General features: G+C 35.8%; 1 protein-coding gene across 2 annotated transcripts in view; it reads left to right on the forward strand.

The window, feature by feature from the left end:
• Positions 1 to 24664, forward strand: part of LOC149071199 (lachesin-like) — a 314623-nt gene extending 289959 nt beyond the window's left edge. The window contains exons 7-9 of one of the 2 annotated variants that reach the window (XM_089248196.1): positions 3246 to 3317; positions 18510 to 18596; positions 20286 to 24664. In XM_089248196.1, the coding sequence (XP_089104322.1) occupies positions 3246 to 3317; positions 18510 to 18596; positions 20286 to 20392 (266 nt within the window). In that variant the 3' untranslated portion in view covers positions 20393 to 24664. The remainder of the gene's footprint in view (positions 1 to 3245; positions 3318 to 18509; positions 18597 to 20285) is intronic. The other variant, XM_089248197.1, reaches the window with a different exon arrangement.
• The last annotated feature ends 390 nt before the right edge of the window (positions 24665 to 25054 follow it).

Below are 25054 nucleotides of genomic sequence, written 5' to 3' on the forward strand. Positions count from 1 at the left end.
ATGGCTTTACAACGGTTTGTCACTTCTTTAATCCTGTTAGTATATGTATAATAGTTTATGCCTTTATAATGGTTTGCCACATTTTCAATATACTCTCAGTAATGAGGCTTTTTGAATAGACGTCATAATCATCATCAGCATCGCTCTGAGAGTCAGGAAAAGGGTGATCCTCATAGAAATCAGTGATAAAATTGTCTATTTTACTGTAGAAATGCGTAAATTAGTGGGATTTTCCACCCCATCAATAATTTTACAAATTGTATTGAATTCTCGATTTTTGAAATATTCAGTTCGCTTAGAGATATACGAAGCCCAGGAGATTAAATATGAAGTAATTAGCCAAACCTATACTTTTGAGTTGGATATTCGAGCAATATCATTGATTTCATTTATATCTTCTCAAGTATGAAAATTAATGTCTCCATATTGTCTCTTTTGATATTTATTTGCATAAATTCATGTGGGTTAGGATATTTTAAAATTATTTACGAGCCCGTGAAAAGTGCATCAAAAAAATTCCACAGCTTTAACTAAGGATTTTTGGAAGCTGGAACAGACAGATGGATAACTTGAAGTTCAGGGGGGGGGGGGGGGATCGAAATACCTAGCGCCCCTTAAAAAAAGAAAAATATATATTCATTTCTACGTTTCTATGTAAATCTAGATTTGTTTATTTCATGAATCGCGCAGGTCACCATATTGGTTAACTTGGACACGGTTTGTATGTCCCTCAAGAAAAATAGAGGGAGATATCACGTGTTTCTAACAGCCTCATTGAAGAAAACCCGGGCAGCGCCGGGTATTATAGCTAGTATATATATACAGGGTGATTATAAAAAACTATGCCGACATATGGGCCCCTAACTATCATACCATTCACAGAAACTGAATGAAATTTTGGCATAAGGTATTTTGAGGTATGCGCTCAAGAATGATATGGAAAACAACAGTGTCACTCTAACAGTTACGGTTACAGTGAGAAAATTTCGAAAATATCAAATGGCAACACCAAGTTTTTTGTATTGGAATGCGATCTCCATTGTGAAAATCCCTAAATAGCGTTCGAACGGCAACTGTAGCATGAAAATCACCGGCGGTAGATAGACTAAAAGTGAGGACAACCAATAAGGACAGAGAAGCAGCATAAAATAAAGCATTTTATTGTGTTTCACAAATTTTCCACATGACCTTGTGGAGGACTAATCAGGCTGGGATCTCAGCCGAAGAAACGGTGTGACGAATGAAACGAACATTAATGCTCTGGTGCACGGCAAAGTTCTTTTTCTTTTTCCTTGCCTAGCTCCGGGGATTTTCGTGCTACAGTTGCCATTCCAACGCTATTTAGTGTTTTTCACAATGGAGATCGCATTCCAATACAAAAAACTTGGTGTTGCCATTTGATATTTTCTCACTGTAACCGTAACTGTTAAAATGACACTGTTGTTTTCCATATCATTCTTGAGCGCATACATCAAAATACCTTATGCCAAAATTTCATTCAGTTTCTGTGAATGGTATGATAGTTAGAGTCCCATATGTCGGGATAGTTTTTTTATAATCACCCCGTATATTTTAATAAATTATATATATAATTTATTAAAGATTAAAAATTAAAATTTTTTTTTTTAATCTCGTCCACGGAAAGCTACGTCACTTTTGCCGTTTCTAGCATTACATCCACAAAACAAAAGATTTTTTTAAATAACGTGTTCGAAGTTTATGTGGAAACTATTCAATACATGCAAATTTTAAACTTGCAATCGTCACGCAAATCTTCAAACACATAAATGCATCAAGACGGAATAAAATGTCTCGACTCACGTATGTGCTTTAAGATTAGCGTAACGATTACAAGTTTCAAATTTGCATGCATATTCAATAGTTTCCATAAAATTTTGGGACACGTTATTTTAACAAATCAACGATTATAAATACTTTGATAACAAAACGTTGCTTAATAACTTTAATAACGATTATAAATAATATATAATTTTTCAATAATATAAAGATCATTTTTCGTAAAATAATAAAAAAAGTGTTTATTGTTATTGCGTAAATCGTATTCATTGTTTATTTTGAAATTGTAAATCTATTGTAATGGAAATCTATTGTGAAGGGAACACCAGTATCGATTGGTGAGGGACAATGCAAGGCTATGGTGTCGCAGGGAATTGTTTAAAAAGAAATACGATGAGCATGTTGGGGTAAATCGAGAAGCTATTCATACTTAGAATAAGACAACCATAAGTATTCTTAATGGGCATTGTAAAATATTTTATCACGTGTATATACTGATTATAATTTTTATTAATTGCATTTTTAATTGGATTGCTAAATTTTTGAAATATATGTCCATATTTTGATGGGCATCTTTTTCTCAGCCACCTCGTTGGACATTTTGCCTGTTGTGGCGTTGTATTTGTATTTGACAGTTCTCAGCTCGACGAACGCCTTGAAACATGCCACGGAAACTGAATGGTAGAATTTGGACCCACAGTTCCCACAAAATTTCGTTATTTCAATGTAACATCACTTGTTTGATGTCGTTGAAAATAATGAGAAAATTATCAATTATCTTGATTAATATGTGTTTGTCAGAAATTATAATGCATTTAATTATTCCATAAACTTTTGGGACACGTAATTTTAACAAATTAACGATTATAAATGCAATCTTTATTGTTTTGTGAAAAACGTTCATCATATTATTGAAAAAATGTTTTTCCTTTTCGGTGAAAAAACGTTGCACCACACAACGCGGTACGAAAGTTCGACCGAAAAAACAAGACCCCGTAAAATTCTGGGACATACTGTACTTCGTAAAAAGGAATAGATATATGGAATAGATAGAATATAAATGGAATAGATATATTTCCTTAGTAAACTGGATAAGTACATGGAAATATATTTAATATATATTTATCAGTATAAGAGATGCCTCGTTTAATAACTACGGTAATTAACTACATGCCGCAGCGATATCGATATATGCCGTGTTATAAATGCATTAAAATATTCTTTCATAAATATTGTATATAACGGATCGTGTACTTTTATTTCTGGAAAATATCAATTTAACTGCATAAGAGAAAAAGTTATTTTCGTATACATATCCATAATATATTCATTTCATGATGTTCGTCACGTTATACGTTACATTACATTTACATTAATTAGAGTATGATGTTTAAAATATATCGGTCTGAAAGAATTTTTTTTTTTTTTTTCAATTTTGTGTTTCGCAGAGATTCACGTGTCTCCGCAACCTGTGAAAGAGCCTTCCACTGCGAAAATACAGAGCTTAGATGGGACTTCGGGTCAGTAGACATTTTTTAACCTTATTATATACATATATTTTAAGCAAAAAACTTAAATATTTTCCTTTCATCTATTAAAAAAACGAATATGTGTCAATAAGAAATTGGAACCGTTTTGCTTATAAATTACTTTCAGCTTTTAAATTCTGAATTTTCCTATTTCCCCCACTAAATTCCAATATAATTTTTTTTGATAAAAATGACTTGAAAACTCCAAGTTAATGAAAACTAAATAGTCAGTAGATCTGTGGTTTAGAGTCGGTCTAAAAAGCTTATTTCCTAAAAGACGACTAACTGCACTTTTCCTACTGTATAGGGAGAAATGGTAAGAGTACTCACCTAGTGGTTTTTTATTACAAAAATGAAACTTGAAGAGAAGAGAAGTCCCAGAATATATTTTCATGAGGCATAGTTCATTAATACTCCGATAGTGAGTAACACCAATGGTTCCATCGGATCTGTAGGATCCACGACGAAAAATCTATCATTAGCAAATACATATGTTATTATTACTTCGTCTTCGGAAATGAAATAAATAGAAACCGACTTAAACGTTGTCGCAGAACTTCTGAATGATTTTCCCTTAATTACCCTTGATACTAACAATACGCTTATGACTACCTGCGATAAAATAAAATAAAATAATAATTGAAAAAAATTGAAATAATTGATAATATTTACTCATTTGGTGGCGTTAAAAGGCTGATAGATTCATCAGGCTTTTAATGGTACGATACGCGGGGTTGACTGATGCATCAGATGGATCTACTCCTAGTAGAAGATTGGAGTGGAGTGGGCTCCACCACCTTTAACCGTTAGCGGTCCAGAGGGTTTTTTCGGCACTTCGTTGGTGCCGAAAAAATATTACGTACAATTCGTACTTTATACCGCTTAATCTTCAATGAGGAAGACCCCTGAATATTTGCCCCTTTTGAGGATTTTTGTAAAGCTTGTGAGTTCTGCAAAGAAGCCGTATTCACAGGGACCTTCCAATTCTCGTATAGGCTCGTAGTAACTATGAAGCACCGTTGTTTCCTGATGCCATCCTATGTCGAATTCACCAATCGACATACTACCGCAAAAAGTTAAAACTTGTAGAGCGGTCGTAGCAAAATTCGAGCTTGAATCTCTCAGATCCAGCACCACCGGAGGCTGTTAAATTCTAAATAAAAGTACGATAAATAAAAACGGTGATCTTATGAACGCGAATGGGTTACCAATTTTCTAGCAAAAAATTTCGAACGCGTGCTTTTTCCGCTTTGCCTGTGATTGCTTTCTTCATTTTCAGATTCCATTTAATTTTAACAGCGAAAATTCGCATCAATTATTTGCGTACTCTCAGCTGCCCCACCCCACACGTATCGCTTTTCTAAATTGCTCCTAGATATAGCAGCTTCCTACAATACATATGAAATTCTGCAGTCAACCCTATTTTTCAGAGGCGAATACTCTACATAATGATTGAAAACTTGAAAGCTTACATCAATCTGCTGTTCACAGTAAAATTAAGATCTCTTCCCCAAAAAATTAAACACTAACATGACAAATTATATTTCAACTAATAAATGAAGGACATTAAGGGTGTTATCAATAGTATACTTTCTTAGCAAAACTCGAAACTTCACACTTTTCAACTTATATTCGATTTACAAAATTATCGTGCGTACTCTTACCCAAATTTTTCCTAATATCAACTCAAAAGGATCAATCTAATTGAATGTTTCCAATGGAATGTGCGAAGCAGGTTGCGGACAATAAGATGTTGACACTTGAGTTTCAAATTAAGTCGGATGTTGTTATGTAGTCTCTATGAACTCTTGATATCCACTTGTGATTATTGAGATTATCAAAAAGTAGTTAATATATTTATCTGACATGACCAAGACAGGACCTGTACCTAATAAATAATTATGACTGTCTCCATTCGAAAGCTGAAGCGGATTAGCGATAAAAAAATAAATTTCGTAGGCGATACGAAAACTAAAATAAAACATGAAATGCAATAATAACTTCAAATTACGGCATGTAATTAAAATACCATTATAAATTATATGAGTTTATAGACAAAAAAATCAAATCTTAATTTTTGGCAGCGAAAAACAGGTCTCTTCAACTGTGTAATTATTACATTTATTCAAAATATATGTTCGAATACATAGAATAGTTAATTCGGCACCCAATCGGTGAAATGCCAATTGGCTGAATTTGAGTTTCTTCCTTATTTGTGCTGAAAGAAATTCAAATACAAACACAAAGGCCACAACAGGAAAATTGCCTAAACGATGTGGCTGAAAAAAAAGATTGCCGTAAAAATATGGATGTGTAATAAATAGTATTCAGCTCGAAACACTTCTAATAAAAATTCACGGAGATTCAATTTTTCAATTGCACAATTTTTTCATCTTTTTTTAGACAAATTATACAACGTAAAAAGTGTCAAAAATGTAGAACTATTTACATATAATTAAATTGGAATTAATACTTATTAATTCCATTCAAAATAATAGTTTCAAATTTCTAGGATTCATATATTTTTGACTGTAGGCCGCATGAAAGTATAAATGCTTTTGTATATCCCCCAATAATTATTTTGCGTTTATCTCTTTTTGCTGCCATTATTTTTTTCTTTTTCATATTTACTACAATTTCAGACTCACCTAAAATTTCTATTCCTTCCAGACACTCTTCGTCAAGCAACATATATCATCGATATTCATGTATATTTATCACTATCATATCATCACTTGCATGCCAGAAAAATGAAAGTGCAAATTTTTTCCTTTTTTTTTAATCAGCAAGTTGGATACTTTATCTGGCAATCTAAGTTTTGCCAGAAACGCGAATATGTATCCCTATTAAAACACGCGCTTCGAAACATTTTAGGTACATAACTTCCATAGAGTAACATGGGTAGAGATTGCGGGAAATGACGATTGAATGCTTTCTTTTCTTTCCCCAAGGACATTACACATTCGTTCTTTGGCATGAAGGGGACGATGTAACACGTACAATGTCTACTGGCGAAGCAAAGCAATTTAATGGATTCAAACGCATTTCTTATTATCAAATAATTGGATAAAAGATGTAAAGAGGGGGGCGCCGTAGCCCAGTTCGATAAAATACTCGCCGAAAGTACCAATATATATTTAGAGGTGTCGCGAGTTCGATACCCGGTTCGTTTTACTGACGCACTGGTACAACAGTAACGGTGACATGATCGCAGAAACGATTGCTACCGCAGGGAGTCCTACACCGAGCGTTAGCGCCTCAGCCTCTTGAGAGTATAAAAAAAGTTACCATTCGGATTCCGCAACAAATAGTAGGTCCTTGTATAGTTAGCCCTCGTGTGAAGAAAATTTCCGTGGCGCGATAAAAATGGTCAAAGATTTAAAGATACCCATATGATTACGTAATAAGATGAATATAATTAATTTAAGACATATAATTGAAAAATAATTATTAGTATAGCGATGTTTATAAGTCATGCATGTAGATTTTTAGCATTATATATGTTCATATTCATTATTATATACATCGTTTTTATAATAAATCAATGCTTTCTATGAAACGTCTAAAGCCGGGATTACACTATAAAAGTTTGGTAATTTTAAAAGTAAATTTTTAAAACTTGAAAAGGGCAACCAATAAGGTCACCGGTTACATTTTCCAGAATGTAACCAATAACCTCATTGGTCGCATTTTTCAAGTTTTATAAAAGGACTTTTATCAAAATTTTATAGTGTAATCCCGGCCTAATTATGTTTCTTCAGAGAACTTGATACAAGCTTGTCAATATACATCCATCTTTCAGAAATATGAAACGGAATTAATTTTTCATGTACCCAAAAACCCGTTATTCGTCTTGTTTTTTCGATGTTATTTCACTCGAATATTTCATTACAACATATAATAGTTTATACGTATTTCCATACTCATGGTAAAAAAATAAGATTTAGTGTCATTTATCCGAACAGCCTACTGTTTATCACACGCTTCATCGACAAATGGCTTAGATAACATTTTTTTTCCTCCTCTGTTACGAAGAAATGATCAGTACATAGCGTCACTACTTACAGCAAATAAAGCACCGTTGAGAACAATAATAACGTATCCGTAGATGTTAGTGGCAGCAACAACTTTATCTTGAGGAATGTCTTTTACCCACGCCAGTGATCACAATGCATTTTGAGTTAATGGTGCGTTAAGAGCAGGGTAACGCACACACACGTACACAGGCACGCACGCACACACACACGCGCGCTGTATGGAGCCCATCTATTTGCTGAGATAGCAAGTAAGAGCCAAAAGGATTTAGGTCATCGAGCTGAATATGATGAATAGGATTGCCTAAATGAATTAATGCATTAAACTGCTCTGGCATCGAAAGCCCTTACAACGACCGGACTCGTAAATCATAGTACCCCATAAGGGTTGTGATGACGATCTATCTTATTCGGCAAGGCCCAGCCAGCATCCTTCCATTCCACTCTGGTGGTCTTCGTATGTACTGGAGGAGAAGAAAGACATCAACATACCGTGGTCGAGGATAAATATATCTTGTCGATACGAATATTTTAGGTGCATGCGATTATTCTCCGTTATTATTGCCTGGATGGTATCTATAATCGAATATATGACCATTAACGTCGTTCAATAAATTTAATGTATTCATATAAACAGATCGTTAATGAGCCTTTGGAAGATTTAGTCTGAGGAGAAATTTTCTACTCACGGGAAGTGATTAAATTGTCTGTTTCAAATGAAAAAATCATTGTTTGTCAGAAATACTGAACAGATATTTTAGCATATTTTATTGCGGAAAAATCAATTTCCGTAACTGAATTTACGTACGTAATATAATGAGTTGATCCAACACCACCTACAAAACAAGGCCTCCGCACGAAGCTTGTGACGTCATTTAAGGTCATTTCACCTAGTACCATTGGATATAGCAGGCTGACGTATGCGATATCTTTACCTTTTCTTTGCAGTATATCCAATGGCAACAGGAGAAATGGCCTTCGTCAGTGACGTCACAAGTTTCGTGCGGAGGCCTTGTTCTGAAGGTGGTGTTGATTGATCCCATACATATATGCGTGAGTCTTTGGAGTGCAGTTCTGACACTAGTTTGATAAGTTTACGCAAGTTTGATAAGGCATTGACTTATCTGACCCGCCCCAAAGGGCATACAGTTGTTTTCTGAGGATCAAAACGGGATAAAACACAAATTTGATAAAATAAATATTGCTTATATAAAGATAGATTCATCTATTTATACCTTTTTAAACAGCAAATTTTCTCATGAAAAATTCTGATAAAACTCGTTTTGACGTGAATAGGTCTTTTGAATCATCTGACGATACTGGGTGCATTCGCTTTTGATGTGTGAGGGTAGATCTTGTTAAAGCAAATCTAATGTGATATTACTTTGGTTTCAATATTTTTTCCAATCTCGGCACCACGCTCGCGGCCCGTTTTCGTAACGAAATTGTTTTGCGCTATATCTCAAGAGGTTCACAATGCAAATAAAAGCCAATGGTGCCGCCTGATAGACACTTTCAGGGCGCGGTAGCCCAGCTTGATAAGATACTCGCCTGAAGTACCAAAGGATGTTTAGTTGTGTCACGAGTTCGGCACCCGGCTCGTCCTTATCAGAAACTTTCCTGGCACAGGGGTACAACAAAAACGGCGTTATGACCACAGAAAAATATTGCTACCTCAAAGAGTCCCCCATCAAGGTATCGGCGCGCCAATCTCTAACTGAGTATAAAAAAAGCAAGGCTGCCGTTCGGATTCGGCCATAAATTGTAGGTCTCCGTCTAATTAGCCTTCCTGTGCAGGAAATGGCCAAATGATAGACACTTTCGACACAAATCCAATGCTGCCACTCCGGTTTTAATACCTCTCTTCGTGTTGTCACCAGAATTGCGGAACGCTTTCGCAACGAAATTGTTTTGCACTATATCTCAAGACGTTAGAAACTCAAACAAAAGCCAATGGTGTTGCCTAATAGTCATTTATGAGACGAATCCAATCATGCCAATCCTATTTGAATGGCTCTGTCTGTCTGGGTACCAGGCAAGCGGCCTTTGAGTACCCGAGTGGCGCATTGGTAAGATGCTCGTCTGCCACTATGAAGATTACGATCAAGGTCCATGGGTTCGAATCCTGGCACAGAACGTCAGAAGCAAGTTCTTTACCTATCGACCACCTATCGCCTGGGGCGACCACCTATGGCTGGAGCCTTCATTTCCCACCCAACTCCACTGGTTGAAAATTTCCGTATGGCGATATATGACCGGAGTTTGAGTGCGGTAAAGTAGGCAAGCGGCCCACATTGGTAACGAAGTTGTTTAAGCTATATCTTGGGGGTGGTGGGAGCGCAATTCAGATAAAAGACAATGGTATCGTCTGCTAGATATTTCAAAGACAAATTTGATAATACCTATTTCATCAAGTCAGTAGCTACCACGCGATTCAAGACACAAAGAACGTATTCACGTGAAAACTTGCGGCTGTTTCTATGACACAGCCTTTCCCTATTTTGTATACAGCTGAATTTCGGTTCGTTGAATTTCAAAGTTCAATATCTAATTTGCCGATTCTCCTTTATGAAAAATTATTAATGTTATAATAATAATGCAATCAACGTGTAGAGCACGGTATATGGGTGCCTGAACATCAACAGACCTTAGGAAAAATAAGTCCACCAGCTGGACTTATTTTCCCTATGGTCAAAATTATGATTATTTCATAATTTAGGAAGATAAAATATATTATATAAATAGCAATATTGAAAAGCGAAAATGATCCCTCTTTAGAAAACAATCAATTCCATCTTGAATAATTATATTTCTTTTTAATTCTAAGAAGAAAAATAAAAGAAGTGGAGATGAAACATTCCTTTTGAATCAACAAGCGAGGAAATTTAATTTTTAAAATCTTCAAAATAATTTTATCCTTAATGTGTATATTTTAAGCTTTTAAGTTAGAATTACATTAATTTAATCGAACAAATTACCCATTAAAGAGATGAGATTTAATATTTCTGAACCTAATTTTGCCGTTATTACTGTTTTTTAATAGGGTTAGAAGAATATCCATTGAGAATAAAATTGATTCCCGTGAAGAGCAAAGGTTAGAAGTATTAAAAATCAATCGTGAAATGAATAAAAACTACGAAAACAATTCTTACAGCAAAACATCAAGTGAATGGAATTGGTATAGTGGAAACATCCCCATCAATGGACACTTTTCTGATCCCCAGTCCGTGGAATAGGGCTTTAGTGTATTTCACTCTCCTCAGCGGACAGTAAAATCAAACAAATTCTAATTTTTATCCAAACGCTAATGCATTGATTTTGTGTTCATAAATCGGAAATTTATCATATTCAACGGTGATTATGTTTAATCCCAAGCTCGTATTGGTAAATATGATAAATCAACAGCTAATTACTTTTTTTAACGAAACATAAATATGGTTCACGATGGTTAAATCGAATGGTAATGTTGGTTTTTGTTGGTTGATGCATGGGAAGAAAGCCTCTAACGTTACAACATTATAAGACCGATGATTTTGTTATGAAAATGTTTTTATCTTCTTCACACTTAGTTTAGTTATTTTAATTTGTATTACAAAATATGAGTAGTGCACGCATCATATAAGAATAAAAATAATTCATGGGTGTGAGGAAGAGAAGAAAGCTTGTAAACTTTTCCATATTTACAAAACTTTTCATTTTTATTTTGGTAATTATGCATACTCGCAGGTAAAAGTTTTTAAAAGTAATGAAATATTTGATCAAACTTTCTTTATAGACAGTTGGGATTATGCGTAACCACTGCACCGGTGTTCACTTTTACACGGTAACAATGTTAATTTTAATTTAACACTTGTATATGTATATTAAAATGCATATGTAAAGTTTTCCCTTTAACATATTAAATTTATAGGAACCAATCACGACCGATGCCAAACGTCGTATAAAGGTCAAAGTCATATAAACGAAGCTCTACTGCGCAATGTACCTCCCATTAACGGACAAAACTTTCAGTCCCATGGATGTCCGTTATCGAGATGTTCTACTGTAATTTACTTTTAATTAAGGAATAATAATAATCTAGTTGCTCTTGAAATGCCGCGTGTTAATTGATCTAATGATTTGTTTGGTAATTTTGGAGAAAATATAGAAAAAAATGAAATAAACTCAGGGATACGTAAGTACAGTGAAACCTCCCCTAACGGATATTCCCCGTTAACTAACACCTCCCGTTAGCGGACACTTTTCTGATCCCCGGTCCCGTGGAATTCAGCTATGTTGCATTTCACTCCCCGTTAGCGGACACTCTCGATAGCGGACGGTAAAAATCCGTTAGCGGATAAAATTTTTGGTCCCATGGCTGTCCGTTATCGAGAGGTTCTACTTTAATCATAATATTGTTGCAATACGTACTCACTAACACTTCAAACAGTATATGTATACAGTTGAATACACCATGAATGTAGCTCTAAATTATATTCATTACAGTTCCTCTTCATATATATTACACATACTTCTGCAATTGTAATATCTAATTATACTATAGACGGACGATAACGGCGTGATGCATAATACTGCTGCTGCCCCTGAGTTTCGACCACTAATTTGCAGTGCTGTGTAGTATGTGTATAGCGCGCTTCATATGTTACAATATATCTCTCCCTTGGAAGGACGCTATTGATCACCCGGATGTCAGAAGTCCGGATACAGCTGATTCCGTATTTGCTATATGAGCTGATCCTTGGGTATTCCGTCTGAAACACGTTACTGGATAAATTCTAGTGCTATTTGTGAATAAAGATAGGGTGGTGGAAGATTTAAATGGGATTTGAGACAGAAGCCGGCAGAGCCAAAATCCTAATAACCTGAAATTCTCACGAGACAAAATCTTGAGTGTTCAAATCCGACATCAAAATTAATATTGGGATAAATTTTCTTAAACTTTATTGATTTTGTTCTGCATAAAAGCACAAAAGTATAATTTATTTATCATTATATTATCATGACTAATGAAAGTTTATCGACAACGATTCACCGGCACGCAACTCACCGATACGAAAATTCACCAACGGAAAAATCACCGCTGGAAAAATGCACCGGCAACAGCTCTTCACCAGTGAGTGATCGTGTGAATGTGCAAGTGAGTGGAATATGTGGGAGAGTGACCGAATGAGCTGGTGAATGACTGGCCGTATAAGTCACTTTATGAGTGAACGAGTGAGTAATCGTAGGAATGAGTAATCATAGTGAAAGAGCAAGTAATTCAGGGAGTGACCGTATGACTGATCAAGTCATTAGATCAGTTTTTACTAGTAAGTGAGTAACCGTAAGATATCGTAACCGATCGAGTGAGCAGCTGGGCTAGAAACTGAGTGAGCAATTGGGAAAGTGGGTGGCCCTACAAGTGGCAAAGTGAGTGGGTAAATGAGTGATCATATGAGTTAACCAATGAATGGATGAGTGACCGAGTGAGTGAGCTTTGAGCGAGTCATTGACCATATGGAGTGCCCAAGTGAATGGATGTGCGATAAAGTTAGTGAGATTAGCCGTATATGAATGACAGAGTGAGTGGATGAATTGCTGAGTAATGGGGAGTGAACGTATGAGTGGTTCACTCATTAGTGCATTTGTTCACCTGCTCACTAGCTCATCCGCTCAGTAACTTACTTACTTGTTCACTCATTGGCTCATGCAGTCACACACTTTGTCACTTTGCGGATTAATAAATTGTTTAACGGTGAACTTTTTTCAAGCTGCGAATTGTCATGTTGGTGAACTGCTTGGCTATGAATTTTCCTTTCGATGAATCACGTGGAGGGGAATTATTAGCAATGAATTTTCCGCACACGAATTTATTATATTATGTACAAATGTTAACATGTTTAAAATTGGTTTAAGATGAAGATAAAAAAATTAAATTTATTTACAAAATAAACAAAAAAGTAATAATTATATTTTTCATACAGGATTTATCTATCCCTGAAACTCAGATGATTTTAAGAAATTAAATTTCAAAATTGGACTGCTAGAATCCCGATTTATTGGGTGTCACTCGAATAAAATCTCGAGATTTCTGGAGAATAAAATCTATAGAATCTAGACCACATATATATTTCCCCAAAAATATATGTGGAAATATATATTTCCACATATATATTCGTTCCATCTCCCCCTTTTCGATTTTTTTTTCATTTTCATCACTCCCCTCACAAACTCAAATCTCTCCATAGGATCCAATTCTAAAACCACAGCTTTTACCCAATGTAGTGGACCATTCCATCTTTCTCCCCCCAATTCAAATGTCTTGAAACTTTGTGTCTCTCAACACTATAGTGTTATATACGTTAACACGAGCTTTTAGAATTGTATATAGTTGCTGGTTATTTTTTCTTGAATTTTAACTTTAACAACATGCAACTTTTTTCAAAAATCACCAAAATTTACCCATATTTTCTGCCTTAAAACGTTCTTAAATGATTTTATGAAAAAAAAAACTACTCGTGTGTTAAAGTATGTAACACAACAGTGTTGATAGACACACAAATATTCAAAACATTTGAATGAGCGATGTTCGGAAAAATGTTCCTTATCTAACAAAAAACTTAGTTCTGAGAAAAACGTATTTTAGTGAAAGACATTAGCATATACAGTCAAACCTCGCTAATAAGTCACTCTTGTCAAAAATATGACCTCAAAAGCGGAGTGAGAAGTGAAGTAATCCGCGGCTGCGCTGATTCCTGTCCCCCTATTAATGCGTTCATGCAGGGGCCGTTCAAGTATTACGTCATGACGGATGGAGGGTGTTTCCAATTTGCTTACTTTTGATGAAAAGGGGGGGGGGAGGGTTTGAAAGATGCTTACGTCATCAGCCACCGTTTATGAAAATGTTATATATTTTTAATGGCATCTTACTCGGTGCACCAAAAACGAGAAAAACCTTTCGATAGTTTGTGGGCACTTGAAGTAACATTCTCCCCCATTATGCCGCGGATCACTTAAATAATCTGAGAATGTGCCGCGGATAACTTAAGTGATGTAGAACCACACTGGGGGCCACTTAAGTGCTCTAAAACTACGTCACATGTCACTCAAGGGATCTCTGAATGTGTCACGGATCGCTTAAGTGTTCTGGAACTGTGTCCCGGGTTATTTAAGTGATCTGAAAATGTGCCACGGGCCGCTTAAATGCTCTGGAAATGTACCACGGGACACTTAAGCGATCTGAAATGTGCCGCTTGGTTCATTTTTACAAAATTAGGTTTGAGGAGGGCAGGCCGCATCAGACAACCCCCAGGGTCATATTTGGTTCGCGGGCCAAGGGCCTATATGCGATTTATCATTATATGGCTTAGAGGGTCGCAATGAATTTATTAAAGATATAAATTTTGAGTTCATAGCCTTCAAATAACGTTGAAATTAACAGAAATCGATTATAATAACATATAAAAGCATTTTCTAACGGAATTTCAAATTTACAAAACTTTTGATCGTGTGAAGGGTTACGAGCCCCCCTACGCCCCCACCACGTGTACGTCTCTGACCCCACCAATATGCGTTAGAATTCAGAGGTGCAGAGCTGATCACGAAATTTTGCTGACAAGTGGGGGGGGGGGAGGGGATCAAAAATGGCTAAAAATTTGCTTGCGTAATACTTGAACGACCCCTTAAGGATCGGAAGGGAAAATAAAATAAAAAAAATCGATTGACACACACACACACACAAATCTTAATTCGGCCGATAAAAGGTTAAAATATCAAGAAGCCGATAAAAATATCGAGCGACTTAAACTGAACGTTTTTTTTTTTTTAAAAAGGGCGAATTTCTGCTACGGACACTTTCTCAGCTAAAGCTGAGTAACCCATTCCCAAGAAAGAAATGGCCCAATGTTGAAAGAATCTGTTAACAAGCCTACAGTAACAGATGAGTGGGACGGAGATGAAGGCATCAGGCTTCTGCTTGAAATGCTAGGTCATGATAAGAGTGAACGTTGGACTCATCGCGTATGTTGTACGAAGAGTTTCCGATTCGAAGGGTATAATTTCCGTGAGAGCTTTCACAAAAAGTGACTTCTTAAGCGGAGTGGGGTGACTCATTATCAGGAGTTTACCAACATTAAAATCCCACGGAGGATGATTGCGATATCCAAAAAGTGACCCGGTAAGCGGAGTGGCGCGTTACCCGGGTGACACACTAACGAGTTTTGACTGTATAAGATGCCTGCCAGCAGTTTATAGTACAATATTTGAAAAATACAGTCAAATCCCGTTATAACGAACTCCAAAAAACCGGATAAATCACTTCGTTATAACGAAATTCCAGGTTTCTTGCATTCTTTCTGTGTAAACTTATCTGAGAGATTCTAAAAGTGTCCGTTAAAACGAGATTTTCGCTATGACGGTATTCGTTAAAATGGGATTCGACTGTATTTTTAGTACAGGTACAAACAAAAACTTTAACACGGTCTGACGCAGAACATTAAATTGCACGTGTAATTATTTTGTCCTATTTAAATTTCCTTATCCATACATAGCTTAAATACAATGAAGAAGCGAGAAAATTTTCAAGTAATTTAATTTTATTTACTTCATTAAAATTTTTCATTTTGCAATTTGATCATTGTTTCGTATTTACCAAACTGTATTCAGCGAATGCACATCAAGGGTGGGACGCTGAATGCCTTTGCTTATGGAATTACGAAACTGTAATTAACAAAGATTAGTAATGGATTTATTAAACTATTAACTCGTACTTATAATATGTTTAAAATATGTGTAAATCTATGTTTTGAACAGCAGAAAAATTATTTATAATTCAACAAAAATAATATTATTATATTTTATATTTTATATTTTTCATAATAAATTATGTATTGCTTGCCTCTCATTTTACGATGATTAGAAGCAATTTTAATTTAGAAAATGGACTGTTGCTAAAATCCAGATTATGACTGAATTAAAATCTGAAGATTGGCGTAATCTATGCTTTCAATAATTAGTACCAAAAAATATTATGTTAAGTTTTTTCCATAAAAGTGTTTTGTTGAAGAATTTTTCATTTTATATACATTAATATAAGTAACGAATAATATACAGTCAAACCTCTCTATCACGAAACTGAAGAGACAGAAAAAAATATCGAGATAGAGAGTTTTTGAGAAGTAAGAGGGTTTTTCAGTAAGAGAAGAAAAACACACCAAAAATGGTAAAACATTCGATTCATAGAAATTGAAATATGCAGTACATATTTCACTACAAACTAATGAAATTATTGGTTAAGTTACACAATCATTAGTTCATTCATACTACAGAAAATACACTGAAATGCGCTCGAATTGTTTCGTCCATTTCAATTTTATTTGCATACCTTATTTAAACTAATCTTTGAAGAACAAGGAAGACATCATTCATAGCTTGTGTCTGGGGCGATCGCTCACTTGAACTGATGGTTGCAATTTTCGCACAATTTCGCTGCGGTTGTAACAACTCGCCAGTGGTTATAAAAATTTATTTGTATCAAGATCATTTTTTGACAAGACTGTTATTAGAGAACCCCCCCCCCCCACTAACTTTTTTTCATACCTCAGTTAAAATGTAATCCGTAGACGGCGCGCACGAATACTATTCATATATGCATAACCGTCTGTGCATTTATCGAGTTTTCTTTGAAAGACCGACATTCTGATCGAGATACGCCAGTGCTCGTTCTTGTATGTGTGTTGCCTGTGCATCGAATACATCAAACTGTTTCACAACCGATAAAAGCTGAATGATTGTAGGGCTTCTTCCTATCAACAATATCTTCATGATTTCGCCAAACATTTCAATTAAAATTTTACAGGGTTTTTACTAGTACCACTACTAAACTACACATCCACTTCGTTTATATTCCTCCGCGGGACTTCTAACAATTGGTACGTCACGGAAACATATTTTTTGAAGATTATGCCGAAGTGAATTCGGAAAGAAAAGTTATCTGTTCTCCATCGGGGAAATCGATCCCAGTCCCTGGGTTGCTGCATGATGGAGTGTATGTATACGTGTTGTGAACTTGACGTGAAGTTTGTTTCTGTGTAATGCTTGGTATGGTGCTGTCATCTTTTTTCCGAACTTGAATGAAGTATAATGGTTGAAGATTTGTACCGTTGTGCAAGCATGAAAAAAAGAACGATTTTTCTTTTTCAATCCTTGGTTTTTTATTTTCAACTGAATGGGGTGGGGTGGGGGGGGGGGTTTAGTTCCCATTACCTTTTCCAGACACCCTCTAGTTTCTAATTTATTAGTTGTATGCATTACATTTGACTATCGAGTAAGTACATGGATAATAAGTAGCACAGGTAAGAGTGAAGGTTCGACATATTTATTTACACGCGAAAGAATGAAATAAATGTATTTTAAGGTGTTTAAATGTTGGTAGATCTTTCACGGCGTCTCAGGGTTCACGACCAACAGATAAGGAGCCACTGCTTTATGCCAACAGGCTTCGCAGCTGCGATGCCCACTTGCTTCGGCATGACTCTTTACAAAAGAAGCCTGCCTCTCTGTTCCACAAAACTTCCAGGAAGCATTTCAGAACTTGAATACAAAGCGTTATTGGCCACTCTACCCATCACAATTATTGAAAATGCCGCAGCATATTCGTGGGCTACACGGAATATTTAAAAAAAAAGTTTAAATGGGGAAAAAAAAGTGAAAATACTTTCCTGGCTGGGGAAATTGACAAACTTGCTGCCTTTCTTCTCTGGGAGCCCCATCACACTGAAATTAAAGTAGATGACGCAACACTTTCAGGGGATTTGATAGCGACAATACCATCACCCAGTGCTTACTCCGGCAGAAAAGAGAAGATTTATGTCAACTTGCCAATTACTCCCCTTCTATAAAGTTTTTCAATACTTGATTATGTTGTTTTTTTACATTGAAAATGATCTCGGAAACCTTTCCAAAAAGAAAAAAATCGAAAAATTTAATTATTTAATAATAAAATATTTCCAATATCTACGGAAAGTACTTGAACACATGCATTCTAATCTGAATAGTTGAAAGAAATGTTTGATGATAAATACATTCGATGCAGAAAACGTTCCTATATTTGATAATCAATGAAAAGATCTGTTGAACGGTCTAAAATATGATTTTGTTTTCAAATTTTCAGAAGGGAAATATGAAATGTCTGACGACACACTAACCAAAGAACAAAATACGAGGCCTAGATCACCCTACAGTTCAAGTGGTTCTGCTGGTGAGTGTTACATCTGTTATGGCCCAAGTCCGAAGTCCATCAATCCAGGACGACACTCCACACATTGTCCAAACTTCAAACGACTTCAAATACTGGCAATATCAGAATGTTACCGAATGGTTTCTTAGTACTTACTGCGCAAAGTACCTGGACTTCGGATATGGGCTGTAACTTATCCATCATACTGTTCAATCTTATGTCTTCGTTAAACTCTCATTTTTATAATTATTCTAATATCACAACTATATTCTATGTAAGTGTGTGATTTAATATAGTGCGTCACAAATTTATTCACAGAGACACAGTTTACACTACGCACTGCACAAACAGGAATTCATATACATAAAGTAATAATCATTTCAATATAGAGAGAGATATTGGTTTTTTCCCTCCAGCTTCTCTCTTCTGCGCTTTCTCTCGTGCCACAAATAAGCTTCAACCTACGTCACAAACGCCATCGATACGTCACCAAAACTCGCCAAGTCTGATGTGGTTTACAGTATAAATACGTTGTAAATATGTCATTTGTATACCATCTTCACTTCAGAATATAGTAGACAGATGGCTACACCAGCACGAACACAAAACAAGAGCAAGCTCGCAACATAAATACATTACGACCACACATGTACTCACAACACACTTTCCGCCATGTCCTATTCGTTAGAAATCCTTCAGAGGAATGTGAACGAGATGCATGTACGGTGGAGTAGTAGAAGTAGTAGTATAAATATGCTAAAGCCGTTGTGGTGGTCTAGTGGTAATAGTGATGGACTCGCATCACGACGCCCGGGTTCGAACCTCACCGTCGCCACAGTAGTGGTCGGCCAAAGGTTTTTTTTTTTCTGTGGTTTCCAACTTCGAGGCAAAAATACGAGCTGATCCCCCCCCCCCCTTGAAAGGTTTCGCCAAAGAGGGCAACAGATCTACAACGATGCAATTAATCAATCATTACACTTCTCTCATTGTTAAAAAAATAGATGGCAGATGGCAGCCCTACAACAAACGTTACACGGCAACAAACTCCACGTTAGGTTTACAACACGCACATTTCACTTACACCAATTCGTTAGAAATTCCGCAGAGGAATATGCAAATACAAATACAAAGGCCACAACAGACAAAGTGTCCAACGCGGTGGCTAAAAATGGAGGGCACGAAATGTGGACCAGGTATATTTGTGGTTTGGTAGTAGTAGAATAAATATTCTATTTCGCTCCTAATTATCCTATTTAACATAGAAGAAACGTTATTTAAATTATTTATAAGTGAAAATTCATATAATGAATAAAAAATAAGTGAAAACTATCCACAGGAATTTCGTAACAATATCCATATAGAGAGATTTAGATGGCTTTTTTTTTTCAGCCAGAGATATCAAGGAAACAGTTATTTTCCGGATATTATGCTGAGGTGAGCTCGGAAAGAAAAGTCATCACGTCTCCGCCGGGACACGAACCCAGGCCCTCTTGCATACCGGGCAAGCATGCTACCATCTACACCACTGGAGACACATGAATCTGCCTTCCCGGCGGAGACGTGATGACTTTTCTTTCCGAGCTCACCTCAGCATAATATCCGGAAAATAACTGTTTCCTTAATATCCATATATTTTCATAATTTATTCTCAGGAAATTAGTTATTTTTTCATATTTTAACATTTAACTTTATAATCCCTTTTTTCCCCAGAATCCAGCGGTGAAATGAAGACTTTCTACAGCAGATCCCTGCAATGGACTATCAGCCTGGTCGTTTTAGCACACATGAAGTCACAGTCGTCCTTATTAGGCACCTAAAAATAACAACAACATTATATTATGTGTGTGAGTTTAGTGAACTGCCAACTAAAGACAGAAGAAAGAAGGAAATTTAAGTTGGAAACGTGAGAAAAGAAAGTTGATGAAAATAATGGGAGAATTTTTTTTTATTTTCAACTTGCTTTTTCTATGGCTTAGTACATTTCGAGCTATCCATATACATTCATTGTGTAATTGATTTTTTTTTTACTATACTACGTTACAATGTGTCAAGAAAAAAAGAAATGTTTCTTTCGTGCACTTAAAACAGTATTTCTATCATATAAAGACTGTTCCAGAAAATCCAGAATCTGGAAAACTTCGCAGATATTTATTTCTCCAAGCTTCGTTAAAACTCTGGTATATGATTGTAAATACGAAGAACTTCGTGTCTGAGAAGACTTTCTCTATTGAATTTATACAATTCATCAACTCAACTCTTTGTGTCTCTGTGTGTGTGTGTGTGCGCGCGCGCGTGTGTCTGTGTGTGCTATGATGACCAAGTACGATGCACTTTCAACCTAAAATTTGGCACGATTGGAGAAAAAATAAAATTGAAGGTAAAAAAAAATCATACCCAATGTTCTTCCAGGAAATGACAAACAAGAGAAAAATCGGAAACTATTGCAATGGTTATTCTAAATAATTAAATTTCGGAGTGATGTGTAAATTTTTCTTATTTTTCAAATCTATTTAAGAGATTTTGAACATTACCCAGGCGATATGTTCGATTGATTGGTGGCTATCTTAACGGTACTACTCGGTGTTTTTCATGCCAATAAGATCTGCTGTAAATTATTATTATACTACGTCACAACTGAGATCAGCTTTGAAATTAACTGCTGCCGATGCACTAGAAAGTTCTCATCCAAATAAATGTTTTTCTTCCCAATTCCGTACTACATCTGTGCTTCCAATAATTGGACTAAATAATGACCAATATCCTGTCCAAACCTTTGAAATTTTATAATTTACATGCATTTTTTAATGGAGGATGATGATGTATTATGATACAGAATGAGCACAAGGTTAGGTAGAACCGTTTTAATGGGAAATGGATGATAGACTGAGAGAGATATTCCCACACAATGACTGTTTTCAGTATTATGTACCACGTTCGGAGAACTGCCGCTACAATAATTTTTCATGGCGACCCTTCCGAAGATCCAGCTAATATTTAGAATCCAAATCCGTATTTTAATGATTACTCTCACCCTGTAATTTATTTAGTTTATCTCAATGTTAAATGCTCGGTCTTAACGGTTCTAGTATAATCTCTGTGCTCAGCCTTGTATGTTGTTCATATGAATAGTCTATCATCAAAGCTTATCTAAAATTATTCATCTAATCAGAAGCTTGTTATGTGCATTAACTATCATTATTGAATTTATATATAGATATATCACATGCAGAAAAAAAATGCATTGGATATTGAAAATGATACTTACCAGGAGTTTTTAAATGGTTAATGGTATATTTGGTATTTATAATTATTTCCGTCTATAAATACTGGAAGTGTTTAAAGCAACAAAATTACGACCAACATTTTGTGCATATGGATATAGGTGAAAAGATGTGAGAAAAGAAAACTTTATTGGGCTATGGGACTAGCAGAAATTCCACCATTTATCCTGGAGAATGTTGGCTCGGTTGGCCCTCGATAGAATAGTAGTGCGCCGTGAAACTTGGGGGAGGGGCATTTAAAAAAAGGCACTGTTGCCATGAGCTACTCTTTGAATAAAACTGAAAACTATTTGAGTAACTGGAATAGTAAGGTCGAGGCGTCTTTACACATCGCAAGCGGGGGAATGGAATCTCAGTAAAAACCCCTGAACAGGACGTGGGGACGCGACTCTTCGGACGCGTTCATTTGGACCCATGCCGTTTGGATGCTGTCTCGTGACCGCGTCCAATCAGTCCCCATAACGTCTTATTTATTTACTTCTTGTTACTTTTTATTTTAATTTTAACTATTATTTATCAATCTTTATTTTATAATCATTACTAAATCTCAATTAAACTAATATTACATATCACATTTAATAAAACATTGTTGAAAGAAAAGGAACGTAGACACACCATTAAAAAACATAAAATGTGTAAAAAACGTAAATTATAAAATGGCATGTGATTATATTGATTCCATAATACTGAAGTGCTTATAATATTGAAAATCGCAGCGTCGAAACGGTGGCGTCCAATCAGCCAGTGTCCGAACGGCACGGGTCCGAATTTCCCGCGTGTAAACACCTGCTCTTAAGCGGGTGCGTTCAAACTTAATGTACCGGTCAAACACTGTCTGTGATGTCGGATTGAAATATAAATCTCCAGGTGAAGAAAGTTACTGAGTGTGGAACCCTATGTAAATTGTTAAAACGAGGGAAAAAATGGTGTTGGTTTTTTTTTGCTCCCCTCCTTTGTGACTAATTGAAGTTGGCAAAAAATATAAAAATATGGGGAAAATGAGATAAGAGTGTTTGGAATATAATCTTGTCCTTGACGGGGTTGCAATATAGCACTAAGAGCTGCGCCTAGAATAAACGATAACACGCTTTTACCATCGAAGTTGAAAATCGTCTTCATGAAGAGTGTGAAAGTGTCACTATAACGGATGGGACAGATAGATCTGATCTTGTTCTTGAGTGAACGCTTTCTATGATAGAGGATTTTTATCAATGATTAGCCAAGAAATGCTTCTTATTTGTGGACATCGATGGACCGACACAAAGGCAACTGAAATTGATGACGACTTTCAGTAAGTCGTAAGTCGTTCCAAATATTTGTTGTCAGGTTTTGGGCATCAACAGAGCCGACCTTTAAAGGTTTGGATGAATGGCACAGAGGTGGGCGGCCACACACCAGTTCCAAAATGGGACATACCCATTAGAAAAATGGTCGGGTGGCCAGAATAAGCAAAGAACATAAGAATGTCTTGTCAAACACGGGTCATATGTTCAACCCTACCTAGAAGTCTAAAATTACGCTTCGTAGGGGGAGTTTGAGTTTCATCGAGGGAATCACTGCTCGTTTTTGTCCTCTTTAATCGGACTCGAAAAGTGTCGGTTTAAGGGAAGCGTCCATTCTGAAATCTCCGTAGTAAGAAGTAGGAGAAAAATTCGAAAAGGATCAGAGAAAATTATTTTACCGTGAAGAACCCTCTGTGATTATTCAAGCAAAATATATTAAATTTCCACGAAAAATGTGAAAAAAAAGATTCCCTCTGATTGTGCTCCATTCAATTTATGGAATCAATATTGTTTGGGAGTGCAAAAAACGGGTGCTCTATCACGAGGAAGGATTATCACTATGCTCTCATATGCTCCTAACAGAAGTGCATTTATAAGTAAGAATCGTTTTAAGGGACCTCAAGCAAACACATTTAAATTCGCCTAATAAAGTTAGATCCCACTGCAGGACTGGACAAATCTCCGGAGCCAGGTCACCATAACACCATAACGACTAAAAAATTGGTATTGGACCTAAAATTTAGTTTGTGCAGATACTAAATTGCAGGCTGAGAGCACCACAAGATGTTTGAATTTGTAGCAGCTTATCTGCCAACATGAAAGGGGGTCACTATGCCCTGAAAAAGTAAAAGAAAAACAATATTTTGGAGCTTTTTCTTCGGGCAAAACACTTTTGGTGCATAAATTATTGTTCTGGCGCCTAGATGTTTCCGCGATTTGTCCAGTCCTGGCCCATTGACATTTCATAGTCTTCTGTGTTTAGATAACAAGATATACTTTATTATATCTAAGCAAAATTTAGTTTGTGATATCTAGCGCCTCCAACAATTCCAATCTGCAACTTCAAGATGATATAGAGTATGTGTTTCGACGTAAATTTTCACCATAAAATAATGTCTAATTTAAAGTAACCATCTGATTCGAAAAATCATTGAAAAAGTCAACGTGAATCAAATCATGAACCCTGATTGTATTCTTCACCAAAGGAAAAGTCACGAGCATTTTCTTTTCGTTTTTAATTCATTTTATGTACCATTAATGTTGGAAGAGCGAGAGAAAGAGAGAGATGTCTCCTCTTCACAAGTATAATAACAATATACAGAAGAATAAAAGATGTCAAAAAATTTAATTCTCAGTTGCCATATGCAAATATGTATATGTGAATGTCACTCGCATCAATGTATAAATATAAATATGTGTGTAAAATGAATAAGATGGGAAAAAATAGTTTTATAACAAAAAATATTTATCGAAGTAGTTGCGGATATAATGGAATATCAGCTGTTAGAATTTTGCCATGTATGTAGGGAAAAAAAATTATTAAATGTCTTTTTTCTGAAAAAATAATTTATGTCTTCATGTCCGTGTGATTCCTTGTTAATTTTAGTTTTGTTTTTGAATAAAGCACTGTGTGTTCTTCATCCGATGGTCCGCAAAAGAAATTGTCCAATCTCCGTAGCCGTTACATACAGCGATTTCATAATTCGAGAATAAGAGAATCCAAATTTTAAAAATAACAATACTATTTCTAAAGTTTTGCCTTCAGACCCGGTCCGCAAATTATTTCTCTCCCTGTTCTTTCTTTCATTTTTTTTCCGGTCTGCAAATTATTTTTCTCTATGTATTTTTTGCTCATGCACGAGCTATTTCTCCAATTTATTCATATTTTGACGGAAGAATAAATTATCTCCTTCCA

Source organism: Pholcus phalangioides, unplaced genomic scaffold (genome assembly GCF_987345545.1).
Source record: "Pholcus phalangioides strain wild (caught in Gottingen) unplaced genomic scaffold, Ppha-v1.0 ptg000019l_1, whole genome shotgun sequence".
In the NCBI taxonomy this organism is placed as follows: domain Eukaryota; kingdom Metazoa; phylum Arthropoda; class Arachnida; order Araneae; family Pholcidae; genus Pholcus; species Pholcus phalangioides.